Source organism: Petaurus breviceps, unplaced genomic scaffold, assembly GCF_028583685.1.
Source record: "Petaurus breviceps papuanus isolate PSGF00001 unplaced genomic scaffold, PetGlider_PUasm1.0 151, whole genome shotgun sequence".
Lineage (NCBI taxonomy): Eukaryota > Metazoa > Chordata > Mammalia > Diprotodontia > Petauridae > Petaurus > Petaurus breviceps.
Window position 1 is genome coordinate 20651709 of NW_027185712.1, and position 22000 is coordinate 20673708.

General features: G+C 36.8%; 1 protein-coding gene across 1 annotated transcript in view; it reads right to left on the bottom strand.

Moving 5' to 3' along the window:
• Positions 1-22000, bottom strand: part of LPCAT1 (lysophosphatidylcholine acyltransferase 1) — a 156684-nt gene that overhangs the window by 96188 nt on the left and 38496 nt on the right. Inside the window, exon 2 of the mRNA XM_069076480.1 lies at positions 325-467. Within this exon, the coding sequence (XP_068932581.1) occupies positions 325-467 (143 nt within the window). The remainder of the gene's footprint in view (positions 1-324; positions 468-22000) is intronic.

Sequence of the window (22000 nt, forward strand, 5' to 3'; positions counted from 1 at the left end):
ATTTTTTATGACCAATTCTCATTTCTTAAAACTATTCTACTAATAACTAGCATTCATTTATTATGTATCTCTCCTAAAACCCAGGACCCTGTGAGGTAGGTGCTATTGTTATCCCTATTTCATAGATAAGGAAACTGAGATGAGAGAAGTTAAGTGACTTGCCTAAGTGGCTGAGGAAGAGTTTGAATTCCTTTGAATTCCATGTTGAGTATTCTATTCAGTGACTGAACCAATTAGTGCCTTGAAATATTAACACTAACTCTTTAGTACTTATTTACACAAATACATACACATACATGCTTTTCAACACATTCTGAAACTCACTTTCTCCATAAAGCCAGGGGCTTTTCAAGTTCTTTCTCAGCAGATCCCAGTGAAGCAACAAATGCAAATGGCCAGGCCAATAACATCATAAATGCAGCAAACAAAAGTCGAATAGGAAATAGGGTCAAAGTCATGAAGGCAATCTGGAAAGACAAAAAAACCCATGTAATTAATATCATAATATCTTAATTAGTAGCATTTCCATTTATAACTAGTTCTTTGTCTATATAAACAAAAGAAAACAGAGGTAGAAAAAGTTTCTCTATGAGATATATATTCTTCCTAACTCAAAAATGCCACCTTTCAAAAAGGAAGATATGAAATACTGCATAAATCTCAATTAAGAAGCATTCTTCATTTGAAATATGTCTTCTGAACATTAATCTTTTTACTTCTAAGCTCCCACCTTCTTGGCTTCTAGCTAAAAATATATTTGACATACATAATTTTAGAAATAAGACATTGGTGTTTTTCTCCCAGTAATTTAATTTGTACTCTTTGCCCTGATCACTGACTCACAATAAGTAGCACTATAACTGGTAGACTTGACACAAATGCTGCTTTCACGTGATCTGCCCTAGCAAGGTAGTTTTACACATCAAAGCTGCTACTCTGTCTCAGAAAATAAGCCCTCTTCTTCCTTAACTTTCCCCAAAAAGGCATTTATTGGAGTTCAGAATCAGGTTGTTGCCAAAGGGGAAAGAAGACATTTTACAGGGAATAAGTGAACAAAGATCATAATAAGTAGCTACTTGAGAAATCATTAAAAAAAAAATACACTGTGGAATTTTGAAGGTTTTAAAAACCAGAACAGACAACTAGGAGACTCTTTCCTCTTATAGTTACTTACAATGTAATTCATTTTGCCATCATGCCATGAGTAGAAACAGGTTGAGTAAAGAGCTCTGGGAAATCAGAGAGCAGAACTGATAGGGAAAAATCTCCTTAGAAATAAAGGTAATGCTGTATGAGAAATAAAGGCATATGAAAAATGAAAAAATCAGAACATAGCATTCAGCTCTAAATAGAAAGAGGAAGCTAAGGGTCAGCTAAACCTGACTAGAAAGAGGAACCACGAAGGGCAAGAAGGGAAATTCCATCTAAACAAGGATATGGAAAGATGGAAGCTAAATCCAGGACAGGGACAGGACGGGATTAAAGAACTCAGGAACATTTTAGCATAAGGAAAGCAAAAAGAAGAGACAAGATTAGAGTTTCTGAATGACTATGGTTTCTTAAAAACAGAAAGTTGTTGTATCCTTTATATTTTACAAAAGGCTTATTACCAAAGTTTATGAGGAGAGGCAAGGTTACTATAACTTTGGACTGAGCCCCTTCTCACAGTTACTGAAAGAATTAAATTATAATATATAAAGATCTCTGCAATCTTTTAAGTGCTATACAAACAACTGTAATTCTAAACAAATCATCTAAAAGTAGTACTTAGAGAAGTTTAAAAAAATTGACAAAGTAATATTCGCCCATAATTTTAGATATTTAGATATTTAGATATTTAGATATTTAGAGAAGAATTGAGCGTCAGTGCCAATTCTTTCTAATCTCTCCAAAACTGAGAAAAGCAAACAGGATACCCATGGAGATGAAAAATGGGTACAATGGAAAAAGCCTAGTCATAAATTCTGAGTTCAAACTTCTCTAATACTTGTGAATGATACGACATTGGGCAAGTAGCAAATATTCTGGGCCTAAATTTCCTCATATGTAAACTGGTCTATATTCTGGAACGAGAAAGAAAAAGTCTTATGTAGATATTTTGAAGATAAAGTAGCATGGGCTATATATAAAAAGGAAATTGAAACTGCAAATTAAAACAAATGAATCTGAAAACTATAATTAGCTAAAATAGTGTCAGCAGAAATTGCTGTTTTTGAAAATTACTCTTGGAGTATATAGGTAGTGTTAAATATATATATATATAAAAAAGAACTCCACCATTTCTGTCCTCCATTCTCGAGTTCTTTCAAGAGTTATCACTGTTTGTCCTTCATTCTCAAAGAGGACCATGGTCAGGAAGGTGATGTCATGACTTGCAAGTGAATTGGATTTAAGTGAGCAGGGCTATGAAAAGTCACCAGTCTCACTCTCTCCTTTGGAGTCAACTGTGTCCAGTGGCAAGACACAGATCAGGATGATTGGAGATGGCCCCAGATGCAGGGAGACCTTGACCTTTTTAAGCTAAAATCCTTCCCAGGTCTTAGCTTGATTGAAGCAGTGATTAAGGCTAGATAAGAAATGAGGCAAAGAATGATCTCTTTCACCTAGTTAAAGGCTAAATCAGAAACAACTGCTATTTACACTCACTCTGAGCCATGAGAACCCAAACAATGACCAAATGAAGCTTAGGCTGGGACCTGTTGTTGGCCACTAAATGAAAGTATGTTATAAACACTATCCAGGGATGGGGAACCTGTGACCTCAAGGCTACATGTGGCCTTCTAGGTCCTCAAATGTAGTCCTTTGACTGAATCCAAAGGTCAAAGAACAAATCCCCATAATAAAAGGATAAAATAATAAACAAATATAAAAAATTTAATTAAAAGTGAAAATTAAAATTAATAAAAAGTAAAGCTTGGACCCAGTCAAAAAGTCACACCTAAGGACCTAGAAGGCTATATGTGGCCTCAAGGCTGAAGGTTCCCCACCTCTGCTATAGACACTCTGCTCTTCCCACTTTGTCCTTATATATAAAAGAACCTTTCCCGACTTAATTTGTCTTCTTTCCCCTTTAGCAGCAACCTAGCTGATTCTCAACCCTGGGTAAACAAGAGCTGTCTTATCTGGATGTTATACATATATATATAATAGATTAAGATTAAGATAAGGTCCAGACAGTTAGCAAACATTTATTAAGAGTTTACTAAATTAATGCTAAGTGTTGGGAATAAAAACAAAAGCAAAACAATAGACCTTATTCTCATTGAGCTTATATTCTGATGGGGGAAACAAACATGGAAATAATTAGGTATGTAGAAGATATGTACAGGGTAGATTATAAGGTAACATTAGAGGCCAAAGCAACAAGTTCTTAGAAAAGATAACTTTTCTCCTTTATTTCTTTTGGTTTTTCATCTCTTTCAGCATATTTCTCCCCAAAGACATAGAATTTAAACTACTAACTTGTTTGTGGATTTTAAAACTTCTACATTTCAACTATCAATAAAGACATTAATATAGCTATTTCCCAATGGAGCATATTCTGTTTCTACATTCACAATGTCTAGAACCTAAGGAGTTAGGTAGCCCTAATTCTGACAAACTGCCCAGCAAAATCCAAACTGGTTTGGGTTTATTATGGGGAATGAGCTACAATCCATGGTGCTGATCACTTAGCACCCAGATCCAAATATCTAATAAGAAAGGCAACAGATGACCAAGAGGGAGATAAAGAATAGTTTGAGAATTACTGTCCTAACTGACTCCAGTGCAGTATTATTGACAAATATAAATCATTCAGAGGGGCAGAGTATTAAAGTGGATAGAGACCTTGTCTCAGAGTAGGGAAGATAAAGTCCCACCTTTGACATACAATGGCTTTGTGACTCTGGCCAAGTCATTCAGCCTCTCAGTACCCCTGGCAACTCTCCAAGACTATAAATAGCAGAAAAGGTGATGATCTCCATTACTAGAGGAGATATGCTCACCTGGAGTTCCCTATACCAGTAAAATGTCAGCGTCATTTTTTTTTTAACAGAGTGGCTAGTAAGAAACTCAATAATAAAATATAAGGATTCAGTTACCTAGGGGTAGGAACAAAATTTGCTCACTAAGTCACAGGCTCGGTGAGCTTCATTTTCTTTATCTGCAAAAGAAGGGAGTTGGATAAGATAAGTTCTATTTCCTTCTACCTCTAAATTCCTTTATATATCCATGAAAACTGCTACTTTTTTTCTATACTTCCCATCTCATCCAACTGTCTGTTACTAGCTATAGTCATGAGCTTTGCTGGTACTGGACCCTGCCACATAAGTCATAGAAAAGCACAGCAGTAAGATTGAGAAATTGTTCAAGCTACACACTAGTATGTGTTTGCTCTCTATTTCATCCCCTGAACTCCTACCCTGGATCCCCTGATTGATAGCTATCTCATCTGGCCCTCTATTTCAGGCAGGCCCTAGTCATGCTTTGCTTCCTTCTCCTGGATGGTCTCACCAGTTGCCTTGCCACTGTTCATAGAACTGTGCCTCTCAGACCGGTCCTCTTCCACATTTTCTGGAATGATGATCAAATCACAACTCAGCCACAGCACCTGGATGGGCTGTGCCAATTTACTCCACTCTGGTTCCCTTTATCCTCCCTTACTTTCTGGATTGAACTGACCTTTCCTGCGCACTATTCTGCTATATGTGTATTGTCTCCTCCATTAGAATACAAACACCTGGAAGGCAGGTATTTTTTCTGCTTTTGTAGTTTTCCCTCCAATGCTGAGCACATTGCTTGCTCAGCAAATGATAAGCACTTAAGAAATCCTCTTCATTAGAGACAGCCAGGTGGCTCAGTGAGTAAGAGCACCGTCCCCAGAGTCGGGATAACCTGGGATCCATTCCGGGCTCAGATACTCAGCACCACACCCAGAAATAACTGGCTGTGTAACCTTGAGTAAGTTACTTAACCCCGATTGCTTAAAAAAAAAAAAAGAAATCCTCTTCATGGGGAGGCTAGGTAGTTCAGAGAATAGAACACCAACCCTGAAGTCAGGAGGACCTGAGTTCAAATCCGGCCTCAGACACTTAACACTTACTAGCCATGTGACCTTGGGTAAGTCACTTAACCCCAACTGCCCTACTTTCCCCCCTCCAAAAAGCTAAAATAAAAAAAAAAGAAAGAAATAATCTTCATTAAATGTGTGAAAACTCTCTAATTTACCTGAAAGGGATTTTGGACTTCACTGATTGTGTGAACCCCTTTTGTGATAGAACTTTTCTGGTTCTTTCATTTCCTGGATGGCAACTTTTAGTAGCTGTTTTGCACAATTCAGATTTCTCAAGTCCATGCCCACTTTGCTGCTCACTTATGCTTGCCCTACTGTTCACAGGAGGCTTTTGGCACCTGTAGAACTTATCCCGACCAGAAACTCATGCCTTGGGGCTGGTATCCAGCAATTAAAAACAGATGAGAACACAAGTTACATTAATTGCATCTATGACAAGTAACAAATCAAAGCCACTCAGAGAGGGGGAAAAATGCAGAAGCTAAACTCTAGAGGGCTACAGAAACAGTTATAGTAGGTTAATTTAAGAACCTGCTGAGATTTGCATGCAAAAACTAAGTAGCAGAGACCAGGCAGGAGGCAGTTATACCCCCAAAGCCTTTTGCTGAGTACAAATTGAAACAAAATAGCCTATAAACCATGAAAATGGCCTGTGGCAGCCAAATGAGAGATAAATAAGCTATTAGTTAGGAACCCAAGAGCTGATAAGTAAGGTTACAAAGTGCCCAAATAGATAATAGTAAATTCATTTTCTTTTGTGTTTTAACTGTAGTATTTTAGGGTAATAGAAAATAAACTCTGGGCTTCAGTTTTCTTGTTTGAAGTAATTGGAATAGATGACCACTTAGATCCCTTTCAGTTTTTAACATTCTGTGATATTGCTTTAAAGAACTGTATCAATTTCTATCAAAAGTATGTATGTACACTCAAGGGTGCAGGCCAGGCTTCCTCAGTTCTCTGTCCTGGCTCTCCTTAAAGTAAATCTTGTGCTCTAAAAGCAAAAATGCTCAAACTATCCTAACTAAGTACCATGTATCACTGGTGACATATTTATGCTTGTTGATAAAGTGGCAGATATGAAGTCAGGAAAACCCAAGTTCAAATCCTGTCTCACTTAGCCATGTGACCCCAGGCAAATCACCTGAGTTTCTTCATCTGTAAAATGGGATAACAGCACCTACCTCCTAAAGTTGTTGTGAGGATCAAATAAGAGCATATGTAGAGTACACTGTAAAACTTAAAGCACCATATAAGTGTTACTATAATTAAGTTCACAATAGTTTTTTTTAAAGTTTAGAGTTGAAGTGCAAAACAAAGAAAAACTGAAGATTCATGATTAGTAAAATTTCATTTTGAAATTTATGTCCAAGGGGTGGCTAGGTAGCACAGTGAATAGAGCACTGGCCCTGGAGTCAGGAGGACCTGAGTTCAAACCTGTCTCAGACACTTGACACACTTACTAGCTGTGTGACCTTGGACAAGTCACTTAACCCCAATTGCCCTTCCTCCCTCTCCAAAAAATAAGAAAGGAAGGAAGGAAGAAAGGAAGGAAGGAAGGAAGGAAGAAAGGAAGGAAGGAAGGAAGGAAGGAAGGAAGGAAGGAAGGAAGGAAGGAAGGAAGGAAGGAAGGAAGGAAGGAAGGAAGGAAGGAAGAAATTTATGTTCAAGAAAATTAATCTGGCTGCAGAATAGAATATGGACTAGACAATCTTGGGCTTTTCTGAACTTGCCTATTTTGTTACTACTGAGTTACTTCAAGTTACTTAGGTTCACAATCTCAGCATTGTTTTTGACTCCTGACTCTTCCTTATCTAATATTACTAATCAGCTGCCATGCTTTGCCAATTCTATCTCTACAATATGCCTTTGATATGCCTCTTTCTCTCCATTCTCACTGCTACAATGCCAGTTCAGGCCCTCACCACATCTACCTGCCTCAAGTGTCCCCCCTCTCCAATCCATCCTTCACACAGATGCCAAAGTAACATTCTTAAAGAACAGGTCTTACTGTACCATCTTGCTGCTCAATAATTTCTGACTCCTTATTACATCTAAGAGCAAATACAGACTTAAGTCCTTCATGATGTGATTCCAAAATACCTCTACCACCTTATTAAATAGTATGCTCCTTCATGCAATCTGTGCTTCAGTCAGATTGGCTTTCATGCTGTTCCTCACACACAGCTCTCCACATCCTACCTCCCTGCCTTAGCACAGCCTGTCCCCTATGCTTGGAATAAACATACTCTTTACCCTGGTCTCTTGAAAGCCCTACTTACTTCCTTCAAAGTTCAGCTTAAAGGCCACTTCCTACATGAAGTACTTCCTGATTCCATAGTTGCTAATAACTTGTATTTATTTTGCACACACGCACACACACAGAGTTGTTATTGTTGAAGTGTAGGGTAGACCCCTGTGGATCATTTATTTATTATTAATTTTTTTAATTAACAAGCATTTATTTTTCTCCTTCCCATCTTTCTGTATCCCAAGTAGAAAGTAAAAGAGCACAGAAACCCATGTAACTAATATGCATAGTCAAACAAAATAAATTTAAAGTGAATAGAGAGCAGACTTCTCAGAGTCAGCAAGACCTGGATTGGAGTCTTGCCTGGCTGTGTGTCCAAAGGTATGTCCACTGCTCCAGGAAACTCTCTAAAAGTCTAAGTTGCAAACCAGGTGCCACTAGACATAGTTCCAGGGAGCTCCTTACTGGGAGCTTCCTATATTGATGAAATCACATTCAGTTAAACACACATGCACACACACACACACACACACACACACACACACACTTCTATGCATACATATTGTCTACTTTGAGAGAACATCTCTATTCTGAGGGCAGGGGTCTTTTCCTTTTTGTCTTCATATCCCTAGTGCCTGTCACATGAAAAATTTATAAATGCTTGTGATTAATTAATCTAGACACACTATGTAGTATAAACTGCAGAAGCAGTAATCCAAGAGTAATTGTGAGGGCATCAGGATTGGAGTGCCAGGGAGGTTCAAGAGGTATTTTAAAGGAAATACTGACAAGATTTGATAGAAAGAATAGGAGGTATAAGAAAGAGAGATAATGACTTAAATGTGATTCTCAAGGGTTCAATTATAATTGATCAGGAAATCATGCTTCCATTAACAGCCATGGAAATTAGGAGATGGGTAGTCTTCACTGAAGGAGATAAGTTTTGTTCTGGACAAGTTAAAATTAAGGTTATGGTCAAATACCAACCAAAAACATGGAATCTAGTGGAAACAGAATCTAGAGTTCAGGTAAGAAGAGAGGACAGAAGGTGCAGTTTTAGGAATCATTAGAATACAATTAATAATTGAAGTCATGAGAAAGAATGTTATTTAAAAAATAACAAAACAACAAAGGGAAATTCAGGCAAATCCTTGACTTACAAACAACACATTTTTTTTTTTAAAATGACCTCCAGATAAAAGATATTAGAGTTGTAGAGCAAGAGTCCCACCCCAGTTGGCCATCTTCTTTTTACTCCTCAATTCCAAATACCTTGGAGGTAATTAAATGGCAGATATTTTCTCTGATAAAAAATGCAGAAAGTTAACAAGTCACTCACACCCAGTAATAACCTCTCTGGATCCCCTGAATGGAATCTTTCTCCATGATCTTGCTGATGGGTAAGCCAAATGCAGTAGGAAGAAATGTATTCAAAGTTGGAAATCAAAATGCATTTTCTTCACAGGAACAATGTTATAAGTGACAGTTAAGTGTAGCTAAAAACATGTTATTAATGTAATATTGCAGGTATGATATGGGCTAACCAAGTTTTATGGGCTGGTCTGGAAATCTAAGCACGACTTATAACATGGTTTCTATGGGAAAATGCCTACTGAATTTCAGACAATAAACTTAAAAATGCTGATTTGGAATACCACCTGCTCATAAGTGGGGAACTAATCAAATTTTTAAATAAAATATGAATATAACTCAAACATAGATAAGTAGATTAACTGCACATTAATATAATCATATTTACCATTTACAAATTGGAAAAATTAATCGAGTAACAAACAGGCATATTTCATCTGTTTTTCAAAAAGTATAGTCCAATGGTAGAACACACCAGGGGAAGATGATTCAGGAGTCTAGGGAGTGAACCTTTCTGCCAACAAAGAGCTACTAATGCCTATGGGTAGACAATCAGATAGGCATACCTAGTGATGCTAATAACCATGCCACATTGCTACAAAACATTTCAAAAGTGGAACCATGCCAAACCTTTATCTTAAACATCAATACAAGTAATTAAACTTGCTTTGCAGTCATTTAATTTAAATAAATGAATTTCATTGAACAGTGTCATAATTTTTTAGTCACTATCAGGATTTTTTGTCCATTCATTTCCATTCACTTATCCTTATGTGGTCATAGTGTCTACACTATTCATCTGGTTTGGCATTTAAAAAAAAAAACACCTTGGCCTTATTTCATAAAAATCATTCTGTATTTCCTTTATATTCTTCATATTTGTTACTATTAATTGTACTATTGTATTCTATTGCATTAATGCTTCACAATTTCTTTAGTCATTCCCCTACTTTTGGGTATTTAGGCTAATTTGAAGTTCTCTGCAATTACAATAATGTTGTTATAAAACACTGAATAGAGAGTGCTGTTGTGTTATAAAGACACTTGGGGAAATGCATTAGAGCCACTAGGGAATCCCTGAGAAAATTACTGTTTCACAGCTCTAGGCCATGATGAAGTTTATATCTCCCAATGCACGCAGCTCTCAGGTAGCAATATGCTCCATGGTACAATCTAACATTCTTAAGGAATTCTTCAAAAACAAGACATAGCTACTAGATTCAAGGAAGACCCTTTCACATTCTAAAGATTATATCCATAAATTGAACCCTTCTGATGCTTTCTAAATCTTCATGCAAAACTAAAGAAATAACTCATTTTATTAACACTCCACATTGTAGCAGTATTTATGCTTGGTATTTCAGATGTGATCTGATTAGGGCAGAGTTCTGAAGGACTGTTGCCTTCTTACTTATGGAAGAAGTTTGCTTCTCCAAGTGACCAAGGATTTCATTGTGAGGCATTGTTTACAAGGATGAAGAGGTGACAGTCCTGCTTTCTACCTGGGTCAGACCACTTTTTAAGAATTGTGTTCATTCCTGGGTACTAATTTAAGAAGGGAGAAAACATCCAACAGAGGATTTTTTTTGAGGGTAAAATCTATGTCATATGAAGAAGATTGGTTGAAAGACCTGGGAAGATTTAACTTGAGTAAGAGAAGAGTAGAGATTGAGGGGGGAATGATGATATGATAGTTAACTTCAGGTATTTGAAAGTCATATTGAAGAGGGATTATTTTATCTTCTTGACTCTAGAGGACTATACCAGGAGCAAAGGGTGAAAGTTACAGAAGGGATAACTTAGGCTTGATGTCAGGGGAAAAACTTCAGAACTAGAGCTTTTAAAAAAATGTAATGGGTGATTCAGCTTCACTGCAGTCTTCAAAGAAAGTCTGGATGATCAGAAAGCCAGATTATTACAGTGGGAATTCCTTATTTTTCTTTTCTTTTTGGATTAAATGGTTGCTGAAATTCTAAATTCTGTGATAGTACTCTATAATTACAAAGCATTTTATATCCATTGTCTCACTTGATATTCATAATAACCCTTTGAAATGAGTAACACAAATATTATCATACTCATTTAGGGGATAAAGAAACTAAGAATGGGTCAGTCAATATTTATAAATTACTTATTAAATGCTAGGAATACACCAAAAAACAGTCATTGGCCTCAAGGAGTATACATTCTAATAGGAGATACAATATGCAAATAACTATGTACATACAAGATATATGCAGGGTAAATGAAGGTAACTCCAGAAGGAAGGCACTAAGAGTGGTGGGTGTCCTGGGAAGACCACTTGAAGAAGGTAGGATATGAACTAGTCTTGAAGGAAGCCCGAGTTGAAGATGATGAGGAAGAACATTCTAGGCACAGCAGACAGCTAGTGCAAAGGTGTGGAATATTGTGTGAGGAATACTGGCAACTGCAGCTAAATTGTAGAATGCATGGAGGGGACTAGAAAGAAATGATGGGGCCAGGTTGTGAAGATCCTTAAAAGCTAGACAGAATATTTTTATTTGATTCTGGAGGTATCCAGGGGCCATTTTTGTTTACCAAGTGTATTGTGGAGGAACAAGGGGAAGAAGATTACATAACAAGACCTATACTTTAGAAAAATCACTTTGGAGGGTGGGGTGGGGGTAGAGCCAAGATGGTGGCATGGAAGCAGGAAAACTCCCTGCACTTGCCCCGTAACCACCTAATACCTATAAAAAATAACTCTAAACGAACTTTAGGGCTGTAGAACTCACAAAGTGACAGAGAGAAACAAACCTCTCTGTGAAGGCAGGCTGGCAGGTTGACAGGAAGGGTTCATCGCAGCCCCCTGGGAGCAGAGCCCAGCCCTGTGTGAGGCCCTGGTTTTAGCCCCACAGTGGCTACAACCAGCTGCGGCTAGAGGGACATCGGGAGAGTAGATCACCAGCAGTTGTGGCAGTTTCCAGAAATATCAACCCACAAATGCCAAAGACAAAGTGTCAGTGTAGACTTTGGGAACAGGGAGTCCGGGAGTGCAGTCCAGCCTCTGCCCCTGGAGGGAGAAGTGGTTGAGATGCAGCAGCACCCTTTGGCTGCTTCAAGAGCTCCTTGCCTGCAGATTGTAGGGGAAGCAAGCAACCATTCTGAGGGGTAATTGCTCTTGCTTTAACCAGCTTGGATCTGGATTGCTGTCTAGGGTAGAGGTCCTATGGTGTGTGACTAGGTGCCAGAGCCTGTGGAGGCTTCTGAGAGGGCACCCAACTAATAGCTCCAGCAGCTGAGAAAACCCCAGCAATTTGGGACAAAGATATCCTCTATGGAAGCAGAATTCTACTGCGGCAAAAAGCTCAAAAGTCAAGTAATTGAGTGGCAACATGAGCAAGCAAAGCAAGCACAGCAATACAACTTCAGACTCTTATTTTGGGAACAAAAAGGATCAAAGCATGGAACAGGAGAAAGACAGGGAAGTCAGAACTCCTGTACCAAACACTTCCAAGAAAAATATGAATCTATTACAGGCCATAGAAGAGCTCAAGAAGGATTTTGAAAACCAAGTAAGAGAAGTGAAGGAAAAATTGGGAAGAAAAATGAGAATGATGCAAGAAAATCATGAAAAGAGAGTCAACAACCTGACTGAAGAAAATAACACCTTAAAAAATAAACTAACTCAAATGGCAAAAGAGGCTCAAAAAGGCAATGAGGAGAAGAATGCCTTAAAAAAGCTGAATTAGCTAGATGGAAAAAGAATCTCAAAAGACCACTGAAGAGAATCATTCCTTCAGAATTAGATTGGAGCAAATGGAAGGCAGTGACTTTATGAGAAATCAAGATACTATTAAATAGATCCAAACAAATGAAAAAAATAGAAGGCAAAGTGAAATATCTCACTGGAAAAACTACTGACCTGGAAAATAGATCCAGGAGAGAGAATTTAAAAATTACTGGACAACCTGAAAGCCATGATCAAAAAAAGAACCTAGAAATAATCCTTCAAGAAATTCTCAAGGGAAATTGCTCTGATATTTTAGAACCAGAGGGCAAAATAGAGGTTGAAAGAATCCACCAATCACCTTGTGAAAAAGATCCAAAAAAGAAAACTCCTAGGAATATTATAGCCAGGTTCCAGAGTTCCCAGATCAAGGAGAAAATATTACAAGCAAACAAGAAGGAACATTTTGAATATTGTAGGAACACAATCAGGATAACACAGGATCTAGCAGTTTCTACATTGAGGGGTTGAAGGGCTCAGAATATGATATTCTGGAGATCAAAGAAGCTGGGATTAGAACCAAGAATCACCTACCCAGAAAAACGGAGTATCATGTTTCAGGGGAAAATGTGGCCATTCAATGAAATAGAGGACTTTCAAGCATTCTTGATGAAAAAACCAGAGTTGAATAGAAAATTTGACATTCAGATACAAGAAGCAAGAGAAGCATGAGAAGGTAAACAGGGAAAAGAAATCATAAGGAACTTATCAGTTGAACTATTAACATTCCTACATGGAAAAACAATAATTGTAACTTATGAAACTTTTCTCAGTAGTTGAAGGGAATATATATATATATATATATATATATATATACACACACACACACACATACATATATGTATGTGTGTATACATACATATATATGTCTATATAGGAGGGTATATGGGCATATGAATACATATGTGAGGGTGTGTATATATGTGTACAGGTATACATCGAGGGCACAGGACCAATTGAATAGGAAGGAATGATATTTAAAAAATAAAATAAAGAGGCAAGAGAGGAATAAATGAGAGGAGATGGTGAGAGACAGAATGGGATAAATTATCTCATTTCGAAGAAGTAAGGGAAAACTTACAATGGAGTGGAAGAACAGGAAGACAAAAGGGAATGGGTCAACCTTACTCCCATTGAATTTGGCTTAGGGAGGGAATGACATACACACTAAATATCTTTTTTTTTTTTTAAAGCAATTGGGGTTAAGTAACTTGCTCAAGGTTACACAGCCAGTTATTTCTGGGTGTGGCGCTAAGTATCAGAGCCAGGATTTGATCCCAGGTCATCCCGACTCTGGGGCCAGTGCTCTTACTCACTGTGCCACCTGGCTGCCCCATAAATAAGGTATCTCACCCTACAAGAGAGTAGGGGGGAAGGGGATGAAAGGGGGGATGATGGAGGGGAAGGCAGGTTGTGGGGGGGAAGGCAAGTTAGAAGCACACACTTTTGAAAAGGGACAGGGTCAAAGCAGAGAACAGAATAAGTGGGGGGTGGGATAAGATGGAGGGAAATGTAGTCAGTCTTTCACAATACATGCACTATGGTAATGTTTTGCATAGCTACACATGTACAGCCTGTATTGAATTGCCTATCTTCCCAGTCAGGGTGGTTGATGACAGAGGAAGGGAAAGAATCTGGAATTCAAAGTTTTAAAATCAAATGTTTTATACACACACACACACACACACACACACACACACACACACATTTTTTTTACATGCAAAGGGGAAATAAGATATATTGGCACTGGGGTATAGATATCCATCTTGCCCTACTGGAAAGTCAGAGGGGCATGGGCAAGGATATAGGAGAGAGCAGATTGGGGGAGGGGATATACAATGGAATCATTCTTTTGGGGTGGTGGGTAGGGGAAAGATGGGGAGAAAATGTGTAACTCAAAATCTTGTGGAAATGAAGGATGTAAATTAAAAATAAACATAAAATTTAATAATAAAAAAAGAAAAATCACTTTGGCAGCTGAATTGAGAATCGAGCAGAATGGAGAGACTTAAAGCAGAGGGACCAATTAAAAGGCTACTGCAATATCCCAGGAAAGAGATGAGGGTCTGTATTAGGGTAGTGGTTGTATGGGAGGAGAAGAGGGGATATATGTGAGAAATTAAATGAATCACCTGACGTCATCATAGCTAGTAAGTAGTGGATCCAGAACCTGAAATCAGATCTCTGGAGTCCAAGGTCCAATGAATGCTCTTTCCACTATACCATACTACCTTTAAAGCATGGATTTTTAGCCTTTTATTTTTCTTGTTGCTGACCCCCTTTGTAGTCTGATGAAGACTTTTATATTACTACCAATAATTAATTATTGAAAGAAAAGGAAAATTTCAGCAGAGGTTAGTAACAATTGGTATCTACAGCATATCTTAAATAGAATATATGAAACAGCCCTGCATTTTTTACATAACCCTGAAAGTGTTTGATAGACTTGAGAAATTATTTAAAATTCAACAATTATTTTATTAAAATGTAAAAATTAGTATGTAGGAATTTTAAATAATGGAATCTCCTAAGTAAAAAGCCTTGCAGCTGGGGTGGCTAGGTGGTGCAGTGAGTAAAGTGCTGGTCCCGGAGTCAGGAGGACTAGTTCCAACCTCAGACACTTAACACCCACACCCATACACACCCACACATACACACACACACACAAACTAGCCCTGTAACCTTGGGCAAGTTACTTAACCCCAATTGCTGCCCAAAAAGCACACACACACACACACACACACACACACACACACACAAAAGCCTTGCAGCTAAAGTACCTATGCCTACTTAGCTTGTTGCATTGCTTTGAGGTACTAATGCACTGCTACTTCTAAGTCCACTCACTTTTGTTACTAATTTACAAAAAAAGTTTCGTAATGAAAATAAAACATTTAAAAAAGATTTATGAGCTCTGTTACCTAGCTGCAATATAACTGACCTAATATTTATTTTGTAATAAATATTTCATTGTAACAGGAATTATTTAGCTCATCCTCTTGATTTCATCTACTCTAACCCTGAAATATGATTTTGACACTTCACAACTTCATTCAGAGAAGCTATGTTCAGTTTAATTTTATTATATAAATCAATATTATTTATTATATTTACTTCATCTTGTTATACATATCAATATTATTAACTCAATGGTGATAAGGAATTCTCTTATCACACAAGCTTTAATGATATCATATGGTCATATTTTACCTTATTTTTGAATCTAATATCAGACCAAAGAGTATATAATTATAATACAATATTAAGATGGAAAACAAAGAGAAGTAATTGCAATTGCTTGTAAACTTCACGTATCTAGTACCTTGAATATACATATACCTAATTATATATTTACAAGAGAGTATTCCATGAGTAGAAGTTACTTTGGGTACTTTGGGGGATTTATTAATGTTTCTTGTTCTATGGTATCTGAGAGGAAATAATTTACTGATACAAGCATTTTCACTTAACATCAAGAATTTTTTTATTTAAAACTTTATCTGTTGGGGCTCAAAGTTCATATGAAAATACTTTAATTTTTCTAAGAGGAGACAATTCAGTCCCTGAAATAACTGCTGAAAATATATTTTTTAAAAATTACTTTACTAACAAAATATTTTGGCAGAAATAATATACTTTGAGACTAGCACTGTATGTGTAGAATAAGTGCTAAAAAACTGATATTGAGGTGTTCCCAGGTAACAGTAATTTGAAGAAAAAATATATTTAAAAGTTTTAAAACATTCAGATGGTTTGCGACATGAATTTTTTTTAAGCCACTGGGGGGGAGGGGGATAGGGAAAGCTCTGCCCAAATTAATGATGATAAATATTGCTATTTTAGTCATAGGAATGATGAAATATTAAATTATTTCAAAATTTAGCAAGGACAAAGAAAGTAATTATTACTACCATTTTCAATGGACAAACACTTGTTCAACCACTTGGAAGTGGTCTTTTGGTGTTGGCACTCTGAGCATGATGCAACTTCCCATGCTACTTTGTTTTTCCTTTGAGGTACCATGGGAACCAGTTTAAAGTCTGACTGTTAAGTGTGGAGTCATGACCATACAAATGTGATTATAACCATCTTAAGAGAGCCCATGGAAGCAAATAGCAAACTTTTCTCCAATGTTAATTTAAGTTGGTTTAAAGGATGGTAACTACAGTTTGTGTCATATACAATTTTAGAGGTTTTTTTTTTAAATAACCACATGAAAGGTCTATGTAGACATATATGATATGTTGCTATCATTTACTTAGCACTTTCAAAGGTCTCCCTAATTATAAGTTACTGGATTTATATACACCCTCTTTTTACAGATGAAGAAACTGGCTATAGTAACTGACTTATGAGAGGCCTTTCAAAACCATGAAGCAACATCATTAGAATTGTTCTCTAAATCATCTCCTAGTTCATTTAAGTATTTGTACTGGGGAATCTGAGAACTATGACCCCAAGGCATATAAAAACCTCTCAAGTATATATCCTTTCATTCCCAAGTTCAAAGGGAGATATTAGTAAAGAAGCAACCAATGTGCCTATGTAGTCAATTAATAACAACATAAACACCTCATATTCATTCATGTAGCATTTTAATGTTTACCAAAGCCATTAAGAATACCTTTGGATTGGCTGAGGTAGCAGTGATCAAAGTGTAAAATTGGGTTTTAGATATGCTAATATTTAACCTAAACAATCAATCAATAAGGATTTATTAAATGCCTACTATGTACAAGGACACCGTGCTAAGCTAGGGGTAGAAAAAGAGGCAAAAGACAGTGCCAGCTCTCAAGGTGCTCACAGTCTAAAGGTGGAGACAACAAAAATTACATACACACACACAAACACGCTATATACAGGATAAATTAGATATAATGAACACTGGGAAGGCCCTAAAATTAAGAGGGGTTGGAAAAGGTTTCCTTTAGAAAATGGGGTTTTAGGTGGAACTTAAAAGAAATCAGGAAAGCCAGTAGGTGCAAAAAAAGGAATATTCCAGGTATGGGGGACAACCAGAGAAAATGCCTGAAGTCAAGAGATTACAGTTTTTTATTCATGGAAAAGCAAGGAGACCAGTGTCACAAATCCATGAGAACATGGTGAGGAGTGAGATTTAAGAAGACTGAAAAGGTAGGAGGAGAGTAGGTTAAAAAGGATTCTGAATGCCAAGCACAGAATTTTGTATTTCATCTTAGAGTCAATAGGCAGTAACTCAATTTTATTGTGTAGAGGGGAATGTAAAGGAGGATAGTTTGGAGCAGGGAGAGGCAGGCAGACCCACTAACAGGGTATTGCAATAGTTCAGAAGTAAAGTGATGAGGGTCTGCAGTGTCAGAGGAGAAGGGAGTACATTTCACAGATGTGGCAAAAGTGAAATTTGACAGGCTTCTGCAACAGACTGGATATGAGTGGTGAGAAACAATGAGAAGTTAAGGATATCTCCTAGATTGGGAGCTGTACTGGGAGAACAGTGTTGCCTTCTTCAATAACAAGGGATGTAGGCTAAGGAGATGGTTTAGGTGGAAAGATAATGTGTTCTGTTTTGGACATGTTTAGTTTAAGATGTCTACTAGACATCCAGTTTGAGATGCCTGAAAGGCAGCTGAAGATGTGACTAGAAAATAGCAGAAGGTGAGGCAGGATAGGTAGATTTGAGAACTGTCAGCTTAGAAATGGTAGATACTAGTTTAGCCTTTGAAGCAAGGAAATGGGAACCAGGAAAAGCATTCATATGGCGTAACAGCTACTAGAAAGGTGAGAGAAAGATTAGTGATCTAGAAGAGGACACTGAAAATTTCATTGGTGATTCTTAGGAAATATGTTTAACAATGACAGGGACTTTTGAAGCCTCATAGAGAAACTGGGAGTTGGGACCTAGGAAGATAGAGGAGTAAGAAATAGACTGGGTAGGCTGAGAAAGGAAGGATGCTTTTCAAACTGATTTTTTAAAAAACAGTAGTAGAAGAAGTAAATAGGAAGATTTTTAAGGGAGGAAAAGACTTCAGAATGAATGAGGAAGCTGGGGGAGAAGAAAGGAAGGATTCAGTTAAGGGCAAAGAAGTCCCTCTTGTACAGCTGTGTTGGACTATGAGCTCAAGATTTTTGCAAATGGGGCAGAGCTTAGAGATGCTGCCAAATTGGTTTTCAGTGTCTATGGAGCAAGACATAATTTTTTTTAACAAATATGTTATCTATTTCTATACCAGTAACCAAAGATGGAAAAAATAACCAAGTTTTTATTGATATCTTCTGTTTCTTACATATCATAGTCATTCCAAGTATCCCTCTCTCTCCTCCTCAAATAAACATTCCATATAATAAGTGACATTTTTTAAAAGAGAAAATAAAAGTCAGCACAACTAACTGATACACCAAAAATGTACATTTGTTCTGATTCTTCTTTCAAAGCATGACCAATGTGGAAATATGTCTTAAAAAAAAAAATAAAATGTCCAAAAGCATGCACAATACCTATGGACCTCCCACTTCCATAAAGGAGTGGGTTGAGGGTATCCTTTGATAACTCTTCCTTTGAGTTCTACTTGATTTTTATAGTTGTTATATTTGCTTTTGATGTCTTGGTTGTGGTTGTTCTATTTATATTGTTATCGTTAAAACAGATAGCAGAATGGATTAGAAATCAGAATCCAACAATATACTGTTTCCAAGAAACATTTAAAAATGAGAGATACAGAGTTAAAAAGAGTTGGAGCAGAATTTATTGTGCTTCAGCTGAGGTAAAAAAAAAAAGAGGGCTAGCAATCATGATTTCACACAAAGTTAAAATTAAAACACATTTAATTAATAGAGGTAAACAGGGAAACTATATTATGACAAAAAGTACCCCCAGAAAAAGCAATATCAGTACTAAACCTATATTGTACCAAATGCTATAGCATCTAAATCTTTAAAGAAAAAGCTAAATGAATTACAGGTGGAAATAGATAGTAATACTGTAATAGTGAGACTTAACCTTCCTCTCTCAGAATTAGATAAATCTAACCAAAAAAATAAATAAATAAGAAAGAAGTTAAGGAGGTGAATAGAATCTTAGAAAAGCTAGATATAATGGATATCTGGAGAAAAGTGAATAGGAATGGAAAGGAATACACCTTTTTTCTTTGAAATACATGGAACCATTATAATAATTAACCACATATTAAGGCATAAAAGCCTTTATAGTTAAATGCAGAAAAGCAGAAATATTCAATGCATCCTTTTCAGATCATAATGTAATAAAAATTATATTCAATAAAGGACCATGGAAACAGAGATTAAAAACTAATTGGAGACTAAACAACCTAATCTTAAAGGATAAGTGTGCTAAAGAACAAATATAGAAGCAATCAATAATTTCATTAAAGAGAATGATAATAATGAGGCAACCTATCAAAATCTATGGGATGCAGCAAAAATAGTAACCAGTTGGCGGAGAATTTATCTCTAATGTGGCATCTAGGTGGCACAGTGGATAGAGTGCTAAGCCTGTAAGATTCATCTTCCTGAGTTCGAATCTGGCCTCAGACATTTACTAGTTATGTGACCCTGGGCAAGTCATTTCACCCTGTTTGCCTTGTTTTCCTCATCTGTAAAAAGACCTGAAGAAGGAAATGGCAAACCACTCCAGTATCTTTGCTAATAAAGCCCCAAGTGGGGTCATAAAGGGTTGGATGGGCCTGGAAATGACTGAACAACAGCAAACACAACCCTTTTATAAGCTTATCATGGGAGAAAGAGGAATTTGAAAGATTGATTGAGAGGGGCAAGTTTGAATGAGTGGGTTTTGAAGACAGGCAATTAAGTATTTAACTAAGGGCCCTAATATCTGGACTGGGAAATGAGACAAAAATTAAAGCCTTCAAGCAGCTTATTTTCACTAGAGAATAGAAGGTGGATAAGAAGAACAAGATTACACATATGCACATAAAAAATTGGGGTAGTTAGATGGTGTAGTGGTTAGTGTACCTGGCCTGAAACAAGAAAGATCTGAGTTCAAATCCAGCCTTAGACACTTATTAGCTATGTGACCCTGGGCAAGTCTTGTTATTGTTGTTCAGTCTTTCAATCGTTTCTGATTCTTCAGACCCCACAGACCACAGCACAGCAGGTTCTTTTGTCCTCCACTATCTCTCAAAGTCTGTCCAAGTTTATGTTTATTATTTCCATGATACTATCTATCCATGTCAGTCTCTACTGTCCCCTTTTTCTTTGGTCTTCAATCTTTCCCACCATCAGGGTCTTTTTCAATGAGTGCTGTTATTCTCATGATGTGGCCAAACTATTTTCAGCTTCAGTATTTGACCTGCCAGTGAATAGTCTGAATTAATTTCTTTAAGTAGTGAGTGACTAATGTGACCTCCTTGCTATCCAAGGGACTCTCAGAGGTCTTCTCCAGAACCACAATTTAGAAAAAAAAAAACCCATTGATTCCGCAGGCTTCAGCTTTCCTTACAATCCAACTCTCACAGTCATACATTATTACTGGAAAACCAAAGCTTTGATTATACGGACTTTTGTTGGTAAGGTAATATCTCTGCTAATTAGTATGCTGTCCAGATTTGCCATATCATTCCTTCCAAGAAGCAAGCATCTTTTAATTTCATCACTGCTGTCACCATCTGCAGTGATCTTTGAGCCCAAGAATATAAAATCTGACACTGCTTCCATTTCTTTTCTCTCTGTTTGCCAGGAAATTATGGGATCAGTTGCCAAGATCTTAGTTTTTTAGATGTTAAGTTTCAAGCCAGATTTTACATTCTTTTCTTTCACCTGAATCTAGAAGTTTCTTAATTCCTCTTCAATTTCTGCCATGCATTTCTGAGATTGTTGATATTCCTCCTGGCAACCTTAATTACAGCTTTTGATTCATCCAGACTGGCATTTTGCATGATGTACTTTGCATACGTCACCCTTATTTACCTAAGTTTGTCATCTGTAAAATGGGGACACATTGGAGAAAGAAATGGCAAACTATTTTGGTATCTTTGCCAAAACTTCATGTTGTCCATGGGGTCACTTACACAACTGAACAAATGAACAACAACATATATGAAATCAATAAAACAAATTTGAGTATTTTGACTACGAAAGGGTAAAAGCCAGATTATTAAAGAGAATGGTTAAGGTGCAGAATTAGAGAAAAAATAATTTTTACAACAATTTTAGGTGAAACATTCTGTTTTAATAAAAATTAAAGCACAAATGCATAGTCATGGAAGAGATTATGGATTCTTATCATGTAATCCTTGAGAAAATGTATCATTTTAAAAGTAAGTTTTTTAAAAATCATGTATTTTCTCTCCTACTTATCTTCTGCCAATAGTTTTTATACTCAAAAATAAGGTTGAGTTGGAAGGAACATGTGAATTCAGTGAACATGTCATTCTACTGACTGTAATAAGTTTCAGGGCTAATGTCATCCATGTGAGAAATATGTTTGCAGAAAAGTTTTGAATAAAATTATTAATAGTGAACAGTCAGATATCACTTAAGCAACTGGATTCAGGAACTACTGAAGAAAGACCAGTTATTATCAACAAGAATAGCTTATTCTAAAGGTGTAGAAAGCTGCTAT